Source organism: Hylobates moloch, unplaced genomic scaffold, assembly GCF_009828535.3.
Source record: "Hylobates moloch isolate HMO894 unplaced genomic scaffold, HMol_V3 SCAFFOLD_7, whole genome shotgun sequence".
Taxonomy (NCBI): domain Eukaryota; kingdom Metazoa; phylum Chordata; class Mammalia; order Primates; family Hylobatidae; genus Hylobates; species Hylobates moloch.
Window position 1 is genome coordinate 58,042,019 of NW_026652282.1, and position 10,482 is coordinate 58,052,500.

Below are 10,482 nucleotides of genomic sequence, written 5' to 3' on the forward strand. Positions count from 1 at the left end.
TATGCGGCATTATTTCTGAGGGCTCTATTCTGTTCCATTGATCTATGTCTCTGTTTTGGTACCAGTACCATGCTGTTTTGGTTACTGTAGCCTTGTAGTATAGTTTGAAGTCAGGTAGCGTGATGCCTCCAGCTTTGTTCTTTTGGCTGAGGATTGACTTGGCAATCCCTTGGCGGGCTCTTTTTTGGTTCCATATGAACTTTAAAGTAGCTTTTTCCAATTCTGTGAAGAAAGTCATTGGTAGCTTGATGGGGATGGCATTGAATCTATAAATTACCTTGGGCAATATGGCCATTTTCACGATATTGAGTCTTCCTACCAATGAGCATGAAATGTTCTTGCATTTGTTTGTATCCTCTTTTATTTCACTGAGTAGTGGTTTGTAGTTCTCCTTGAATAGGTCCTTCACGTCCCTTATAAGTTGGATTCCTAGGTATTTTATTCTCTTTGAAGCAATTTGTGAATGGGAGTTCACTCATGATTTGGCTCTCTATCTGTTATTGGTGTATAAGAATGCTTGTGATTTTTGTGCATTGATTTTATATCCTGAGACTTTGCTGAAGTTGCTTATCAGCTTAAGGAGATTTTGGGCTGAGACAATGGGGTTTTCTAGATATACAATCATGTCATCTGCAAACAGGGACAATTTGACTTCCTCTTTTCCTAATTGAATACCCTTTATTTCCTTCTCCTGCCTGATTGCCCTGGCCAGAACTTCCAACACTATGTTGAATAGGAGTGGTGAGAGAGGACATCCCTGTCTTGTGCCAGTTTTCAAAGGAAATGCTTCCAGTTTTTGCCCATTCAGTATGATATTCGCTGTGGGTTTGTCATAGATAGCTCTTATTATTTTGAGATATGTCCCATAAATAACTAATTTATTGAGAGTTTTTAGCATGAAGGGCTGTTGAATTTTGTCAAAGGCCTTTTCTGCATCTATTGAGATAATCATGTGGTTTTTGTCTTTGGTTCTGTTTATATGCTGGATTACATTTAATGATTTGCATATGTTGAACCAGCCTTGCATCCCAGGGATGAAGCCCACTTGATCATGGTGGATAAGCTTTTTGATGTGCTGCTGGATTCGGTTTGCCAGTATTTTACTGAGGATTTTTGCATCAATGTTTATCAAGGATATTGGTCTAAAATTCCCTTTTTTGGTTGTGTCTCTAACCAGCTTTGGTATCAGGATGATGCTGGCCTCATAAAATGAGTTAGGGAGGATTCCCTCGTTTTCTATTGATTGGAATAGTTTCAGAAGGAATGGTACCAGTTCCTCCTTGTACCTCTGGTAGAATTTGGCTGTGAATCCATCAGGTCTTGGACTCTTTTTGGTTGGTAAGCTATTGATTATTGCCTCAATTTCAGAGCCTGTTATTGGTCTATTCAGAGATTCAACTTCTTCCTGGTTTAGTCTTGGGAGGGTGTATTTGTAGAGGAATTTATCCATTTCTTCTAGATTTTCTAGTTTAGTTGCGTAGAGGTGTTTATAGTATTCTCTGATGGTAGTTTGTATTTCTGTGGGATCAGTGGTGATATCCCCTTTATCATTTTTTATTGCATCTATTTGATTCTTCTCTCATTTCTTCTTTATTAGTCTTGCTAGTGGTCTATCAATTTTGTTGATCTTTTCAAAAAACCAGTTCCTGGATTCATTGATTTTTTGAAGGGTTTTTTGTGTCTCTATTTCCTTCAGTTCTGCTCTGATTTTAGTTATTTCTTGCCTTCCGCTAGCTTTTGAATGCGTTTGCCCTTGCTTTTCTAGTTCTTTTAATTGTGATGTTAGGGTGTCAATTTTGGATCTTTCTGGCTTTCTCTTGTGGGCATTTAGTGCTATAAATTTCCCTCTACACACTGCTTTGAATGTGTCCCAGAGATTCTGGTATGTTGTGTCTTTGTTCTCGTTGGTTTCAAAGAACATCTTTATTTCTGCCTTCATTTCATTATGTACCCAGTAGTCATTCAGGAGCAGGTTGCTCAGTTTCCATGTGGTTGTGCGGTTTTGAGTGAGTTTCTTAATGCTGAGTTCTAGTTTCATTGCACTTTGGTCTGAGAGACAGTTTGTTATAATTTCTGTTCTTTTACATTTGCTGAGGAGAGCTTTACTTCCAACTATGTGGTCAATTTTGGAATAGGTGTGGTGTGGTGCTGAAAAAAAGTATATTCTGTTGATTTGGGGTGGAGAGTTCTATAGATGTCTATTTGATCCGCTTGGTGCAGAGCTGAGTTCAATTCCTGGGTATCCCTGTTAACTTTCTGTCTCGTTGATCTGTCTAATGTTGACAGTGGGGTGTTAAAGTCTCCCATTATTATTGTGTGAGAGTCTAAGTATCTTTGTAGGTCACTCAGGACTTGCTTTATGAATCTGGGTGCTCCTGTGTTGGGTGCATATATATTTAGGATAGTTAGCTCTTCTTGTTGAATTCATCCCTTTACCATTATGTAATGGCCTTCTTTGTCTCTTTTCATCTTTGTTGGTTTAAAGTCTGTTTTATCAGAGACTAGGATTGCAATCCCTGCCTTTTTTTGTTTTCCATTTGCTTGGTAGATCTTCCTCCATCCTTTTATTTTGAGCCTATGTGTGTCTCTGCACATGAGATGGGTGTCCTGAATACAGCACACTGATGGGTCTTGACTCTTTATCCAATTTGCCAGTCTGTGTCTTTTAATGGGAGCATTTAGTCCATTTACATTTAAAGTTAATATTGTTATGTGTGAATCTGATCCTGTCATTATGATATTAGTTGGTTATTTTGCTCGTTAGTTGATGCAGTTTCTTCCTAGCCTCGATGGTCTTTACAATTTGGCATGATTTTGCTGTGGCTGGTACCGGTTGTTCCTTTCTATGTTTAGTGCTTCCTTCAGGAGCTCTTTTAGGGCAGGCCTCGTGGTGACAAAATCTCTCAGCATTTGCTTGTTTGTAAAGGATTTTATTTCTCCTTCACTTATGAGCTTAGTTTGGCTGGATATGAAATTCTGGGTTGAAAATTCTTTTCTTTAAGAATGTTGAATATTGGTCCCCACTCTCTTCTGGCTTGTAGAGTTTCTGCTGAGAGATCAGCTGTTAGTCTGATGGGCTTCCCTTTGTGGGTAACCCGACCTTTCTCTCTGGCTGCCCTTAACATTTTTTCCTTCATTTCAACTTTAGTGAATCTGACAATTATGTGTCTTGGAGTTGCTCTTCTCAAGGAGTATCTTTGTGGTGTTCTCTGTATTTCCTGAATCTGAATGTTGGCCTGCCTTGCTAGATATGGGAAGTTCTCCTGGATAATATCCTGCAGAGTGTTTTCCAGCTTGGTTCCATTCTCCCCGTCACTTTCAGGTATACCAATCACACATAGATTTGGTCTGTTCACGTAGTCCCATATTTCTTGGAGGCTTTATTCATTTCTGTTTATTCTTTTTTCTCTAAACTTCTCTTCTCACTTCATTTCTTTCATTTTGTCTTCCATCACTCATACCCTTTCTTCCAGTTGATCACATCGGCTACTGAGGCTTCTGCATTCATCACGTAGCTTTTGTGCCTTGGTTTTCAGCTCCATCAGGTCCTTTAAGGACTTCTCTGCATTGGTTATTCTAGTTAGCCATTCGTCTGATTTTTTTTTGAAGCTTTTAACTTCTTTGCCATTGGTTCGAATTTCCTCCTGTAGCTCCGAGTAATTTGATTGTCGGAAGCCTTCTTCTCTCAACTCGTCAAAGTCATTCTCCATCCAGCTTTGTTCCATTGCTGGTGAGGAGCTACGTTCCTTTGGAGGAGGAGCTGCGCTCTGATTTTTAGAGTTTCCAGTTTTTCTGCTCTGTTTTTTTCCCATCTTTGTGGTTTTATCTACCTTTGGTCTTTGATGATGGTGATGTACAGATGGGTTTTGGTGTGGATGTCCTTTCTGTTTGTTAGTTTTCCTTCTAACAGACAGGACCCTCAGCTGCAGGTCTGTTGGAGTTTGCTAGAGGTCCACTCCAGACCCTGTTTGCCTGGGTATCAGCAGCGGTGGCTGCAGAACAGTGGATTTTCATGAACCGCGAATGCTGCTGCCTGATTGTTCCTCTGGAAGTTTTGTCTCAAAGGAGTACCCGGCCATGTGAGGTGTCTGTCTGCGCCTACTGGGGGGTGCCTCCCAGTTAGGCTGCTGGGGGTCAGAGACCCACTTGAGGAGGCAATCTGCCTATTCTCAGATCTTCAGCTGCATGCTGGGAGAACCACTACTCTCTTCAAAGCTGTCAGACAGGGACATTTAACTGTCTTCCTGGTTTCTAACATTTTTCAACCTGTGTATGCTGAGGTGATACTGTTACCTAGAGATGCAGAATCCCCATTACATTTGAGCTTCTGAGGTCTCTTACGTGATTGACTAAAATTCTAGAGGCCGCCAAAAGATTCAGTAGTACTAAATTTAGGGCTACTGCCAAATTGAATTATAGTTCTAACTATAACAAATTGTTATTATTTATTGGATAATCAGTAACTATACTAACATATAATTTTGTATAGTACAAATAATGCAGCTCTTAAAGATTACTAAAAAGCATGTACAACATTAAAAGAATTAGAGTAAACAATTTTTATGACTAAACAATATTGAAATGTTAAGGGCTAGTGTGCATAGTTTTGCTTCATGTAATGCATCCATATAGTAGTAATAACAGTAATAATAATAACTACAGTAATAGGTAACATATATTGCACCCTATGCACCAGGTATGGTGTTAAATGCTTTATACACATATTCTCACAAGATTCTCAAAACAACATGATCAGGTAAATAATAGTAATATCTCTTTTGCTAAATGAAGAAACAAAGCAAAGTTAAGTGACTTGCCCAATGACCAACTTTTGTGCAGTGTACATTCTGGTCATTGGAGAATTATGAAAAATAAATAGCAATGTTTATAAACAAGTAATTATAAAAATCACAGCATTACAAAGCCTTTCCCCATTAATAGGTAATCTTTCTTTCTTCATGGTGGTAGACAACTTCAGAAGGATTGGGTAGCTACAGTTCTCTGCTGGACTAAAAGAAAACTGATTGCTTTTATTCAGCTTTTTTTTAAAAAAAAAAAAAAACACCTTTTAAATTTGCTACTATTTTTTCTTCTTTCTCTCTTTCTTCCTGGATGACAATATTTTCCCTTTCCTGGGTGATCATTTTCCTTCTCAGCCACCATCAAATTACACCTATTGTTAGTATACTACAAAAGATCTTATATTTAACAAACTGTAGTGATGTTTCAAAACGGTGTGCTCTTCACATATAGAGATCATACCTTCAAGGAGTTCTTCATTAGATGTTTCGCCTTTCAAGAGGATTTTCATTTTTAAGAAAAGCCCAGTAGAATTTAAATGTTCCTATTTTAAACAAAGAAATCACAATGATATTAAAATTGTGGAATGTAAAAGACAATTTTCAAGTAATTGCCTGCTTTATTCAACCACCTTGGGATAACTCATAATCAAAGGAAATCAAAATTACAGAAGATCATATCATAACATTTGATCTATCCCTGAGGATATTTCCCAATATTTTTTTTCAATCTAAATGAAATAATATATGGAAAAGAACATGTAAATATTTCCAATGAGTGAAAAATATTTAATGACAAGATTAATACTTAAACTGTATGAATCTCAGGCCATATTCGTTGTAAGCAAAACCACAAACCAGCTAGTTTTATTTTCTTTTGAGATTTATTAAATAAGATCTTTTGCAGACAATGGCAGAATAAAATAGAAAACGTATTGTCTTTTCCATAATATATGCCTGTCGTGTTTACCATTAACAACAACGTTATTTCTAAATCATTTTTAGTTGGCCCTAAGCCATCTGTGATCTTCCCGGTTCCACTTTTGCCTGACAGGGTACATCTTTAAACAACTTTCTAAGACTAAAAGTACAGTCTAGGCCCACAGAACAGAACTTTTCTCTCTACAAAGCCAATTAACCCCTACATGAACACTGTACTCATTAGCTGCATACTCTGCACATAATTACAGGTATTCATATGTGAGATGCCTTAAAAATGGAAAGTTGGAGAAAGTAAGCACTGGTATTAAAAAGGCTTGCAAATATAGATGACACTAGTACAAAGAATAAACTGAAGTTGCCAATTTTGATTTACTGCATTACCATCTTTCTTGTAAGTTTGTTGAAGTATGTATTGGATTCAATTCCCTTTTATCTTCAGAGACATAGAGGTCTTCCAGATCTTGGCAACATCTGTTTTCCTTGAGTCTGCTATTCTCACACAAATTTAACATTCTGGTTTTTCTTTTACCAAACAATTCCAGATATGATTTTCACTGATTTCATTACCAAACAACTCCAGATAATGGACATTTTGCTTCTGTTATCATCATGTCTTCACTTCTATAAACACTTGCACTGTATATTGTCCATCCTCATTGTCTCTTAAAACTGCACTTTCAGAAGTCATGAAGATTGCCTGCTAAATCCATCAGCTTTCTCCCTACTATCAAAATCCTTGTCTTCTCTGTAACTTTTCTCACTGTTATTTCTCATTCTTCATAGGTTTGTTTGTTTGTTTATTTATTTATTTATGATGGAGTCTCACTCTATCACCCAGGCTGGAGTGTAGTGGCACAATCTCGGCTCACTGCAACCTCCGTCTCCCAGGTTCAAGCAATTCTCCTGCCTCAGCCTCCCGAGTAGCTGGGATTACAGGCACACTCTACCACGTCTGGCTCATTTTTGTATTTTTAGTAGAGATGAGGTTTCACCATGTTGGCCAGACTGTTCTTGAACTCCTGACCTCAAGTGATCCACCTGCCTCAGCCTCCCAAAGTGCTGGGATTACAAGCGTGAGCCACCAGGCCTGACTTTTTTGTTTGTTTGTTTGTTTGTTTGTTTGTTTGTTTTTTTGAGACGGAGTCTTGCTCTATCGCCCAGGCTGGAGTGCAGTGGCGCAATCTCGGCTCACTGCAAGCTCCGCCTCCCGGGTTCATGCCATTCTCCTGCCTCAGCCTCTCCGAGTAGCTGGGACTACAGGTGCCCGCCACCACGCCCGGCTAATTTTTTGTATTTTTAGTAGAGACGGGGTTTCACCGTGGTCTCGATCTCCCGACCTCGTGATCCGCCCGCCTCGGCCTCCCAAAGTGCTGGGATTACAAGCGTGAGCCACCGCGCCCGGCCCTGACTTTTTTTTATTATTTGAGACAGAGTCTCCCCCTGTCTCCCAGGCTCGAGTGCAGTGGTACAAACACAGTTCGCTGCAGCCTCCACTTCCTGGGCTCAAGTGATCCTCCTGCCTCAGCCTCCCATGTAGCTGGGACCACAAGCATGCACTACCACGCCAGCAATTTTCAAAAAATGTTTTTGCAGAGATTGGGCTGGGGTCTCACTTTGTTGCCCAGGCAGGTCTCGAACTCCTGGGCTCAAGCAATCCTCCTGTCTCAGCCTCCCAATGTGCTGGGATTATAGGCATGAACTACCATGCCCGGCTCCCTTCCTTAGATTTTTGTTTGCTAATTTTTTTTCTTTTCACCAGTTACTGAGAAACAGGCTCCAGGTACAACAAGCATACAAGCTAAGTATTGTGAATCTTGTTAAGATAAGATAAAGTTAAGTAACTTACCCATAGTCATACAATTGGTAAGAAGTAGAGCTGAAATTTGAATTCAGATCTCTCTGACTCTAAAGGACATAATCTTTCCATTATAATATGCTGTCTCCCTTGAAGCTCTATCTATCATGGCAGGCATTACTACACTCTCTGGATATTTTGCAAGCTCTAAAGATAATGTATTCATTTCTAGTGGGAAGTGTATCATACACACACACACATATACACACATGAGTATATAAAACATATGTATATGCAATGTATATGTATAGTTTACAGAATAATAATAAAACAAACACCCATGTCCTCACTACCAAGGTTAAGAAACAGATTATTGCCACTTAAAAAGCCACAAATGTATCCTTACCCATAGGCATCCTCCTCACTTCACAGAGGTAAACACCATCCTGAATTTTGTGCAGTAATTCCCTTGCTTTTCTTTATATATACACAATATATACTTGCTATGGACCAAATGTTTCTGTCTTTTTAAAATTCATATATTGAATATCTAATCCCCAATGTGATGGTATTTTGAGGTGAGGGCTTTGGGAGGTAATTTGGTCATGAGGTCTGAGCCCTCATGAATGGTATAAGTGCCCTTATAAGAAAAGACATGAGAGAGAGATCATCTGTCTCTGTCTCTCTTTCTCTGCCAAGTGAAGATATAGAAAGAAGGTGGCCATCTTCAAACCAAGACAAAGGCCCTCACCAGGAACCGAAAAGGCTGGTATTTTGATCTTGGACACCTCAGTCCCTAGAATTGTGAGACATAAACTTCTGTTGTTTAAGCCATCCAGTTTATAGTATTTAGTTACAACAGCTCAAGCTAGCTAACACAATTATTTAGTTTTACCTACATTTGAACTTCACTTAAACAGAATCATAACGTATCTAAGTTCTGTGACTCCTTTCATTCAAATCATGTTGTTTCAGATTCATCCATGCTGATATGTGAAACTTATTTGTTTTCATTACTATACAGCATGGTTGTCAAAGGGTGGTCCCTGAATCAGCACCATCTGGGAACTTGTAAGAAATGCAAGCCCTGGGGTGGAGCCAAGATGGCCGAATAGGAACAGCTCCAGTCTACAGCTCCCAGCGTGAGCGACACAGAAGACGGGTGATTTCTGCATTTCCAACTGACGTACTGGGTTCATCTCACTGGGGAGTGTCAGACAGTGGGTGCAGGACAGTGGGTGCAGCGCACTGAGCATGAGCCGAAGCAGGGTGAGGCATTGCCTCACCTGGGAAGAGCAAGGAGTCAGGGAATTCACATTTCCTAGTCAAAGAAAGGAGTGACAGATGGCACCTGGAAAATCAGGTCACTCCCACCCTAATACTGCACTCTTCCAACGGTCTTAGCAAATGGCACCAAGAGATTATATCCCTCGCCTGGCTCAGAGGGTCCTACACCCACGGAGCCTCACTCATTGCTAGCACAGCAGTCTGAGATCAAACTGCAAGGCGGCAGTGAGGCTGGGGAAGGGGCGCCCGCCATTGCCCAGGCTTGAGTAGGTAAACAAAGCGGCCAGGAAGCTCGAACTGGGTGGAGACCACCACAGCTTAAGGAGGCCTGCCTGCCTCTGTAGACTCCACCTCTGGGGGCAGGGCATAGCCAAACAAAAGGCAGCAGAAACCTCTGCAGACTTAACTGTCCCTGTCTGAAAACTTTGAAGAGAGTAGTGGTTCTCCTAGCACTCAGCTGGAGATCTGAGAACTGACAGACTGCCTCAAGTGGGTCCCTGACTCCCGAGAAGCCTAACTGGGAGGCACCCCCGAGTAGGGGCAGACTGACACCTCACATGGCCAGGTACTCCTCTGAGACAAAACTTTCAGAGGAATGATCAGGCAGCAACATTTGCTGTTCGCCAATATCCACTGTTCTGCAGCCTGAGCTGCTGATACCCAGCCAAACAGGGGCTGGAGCGGACCTCCGGCAAACGCCAACACACCTGCAGCTGAGAGTCCTAACTGTTAGAAGGAAAACTAACAAACAGAAAGGACATGCACACCAAAACCCTATCTGTTTGTCACCATCATCAAAGAACAAAGGTAGATAAAACCACAAAGATGGGGAAAAAACAGAGGAGAAAAACTGGAAACTAAAAATCAGAGCACCTCTCCTCCTCCAAAGGAACGTAGCTCCTCACCAGCAATGGAAGAAAGCTGGACAGAGAATGACTTTGACGAGTTGAGAGAAGAAGCCTTCAGACGATTAAACTACTCCAAGCAAAAGGAGGAAGTTCAAACCCATGGCAAAGAAGTTAAAAACCGTGAAAAAAATTAGACAAATTGCTAACTAGAATAACCAATGCAGAGAAGTTCTGAAAGGACCTGATGGAGCTGAAAACCATGGCACGAGAACTACGTGATGAATGCACAAACCTCAGTAGCCGATTCGATCAACTGGAAGAAAAGGTATCAGTGATGGAAGATCAAATGAATGAAATGAAGTGAGAAGAGAAGTTTAGAGAAAAAAGAGTAAAAAGAAATGAACAAAGCCTCCAAGAAATATGGGACTATGTGAAAAGACCAAATCTATGTCTGATTGGTGTACCTGAAAGTGACGGGGAGAATGGAACCAAGTTGGAAAACACTCTGCAGGATATTATCCAGGAGAACTTCCCATATCTAACAAGGCAGGCCAACATTCAAATTCAGGAAATACAGAGAATGCCACAAAGATACTCCTCGAGAAGAGCAACTCCAAGACACATAATTGTCAGATTCACCAAAGTTGAAATGAAGGAAAAAATGTTAAGGGCAGCCAGAGAGAAAGGTCGGGTTACCCACAAAGGGAAGCCCATCAGACTAACAGCTGATCTCTCAGCAGAAACTCTACAAGCCAGAAGAGAGTGGGGACCAATATTCAACATTTTTTTTTTTTTTTTGGAAGTGAAGTTT

At 40.5% G+C, this 10,482-nt stretch overlaps 1 protein-coding gene across 1 annotated transcript in view; it reads right to left on the reverse strand.

Moving 5' to 3' along the window:
• TEX11 (testis expressed 11) overlaps positions 1-10,482 on the reverse strand; it is a 363,344-nt gene that overhangs the window by 198,389 nt on the left and 154,473 nt on the right. The window contains exon 8 of the mRNA XM_058441322.1: positions 5,263-5,344. Coding sequence (XP_058297305.1) covers positions 5,263-5,344 — 82 coding nt within the window. The remainder of the gene's footprint in view (positions 1-5,262; positions 5,345-10,482) is intronic.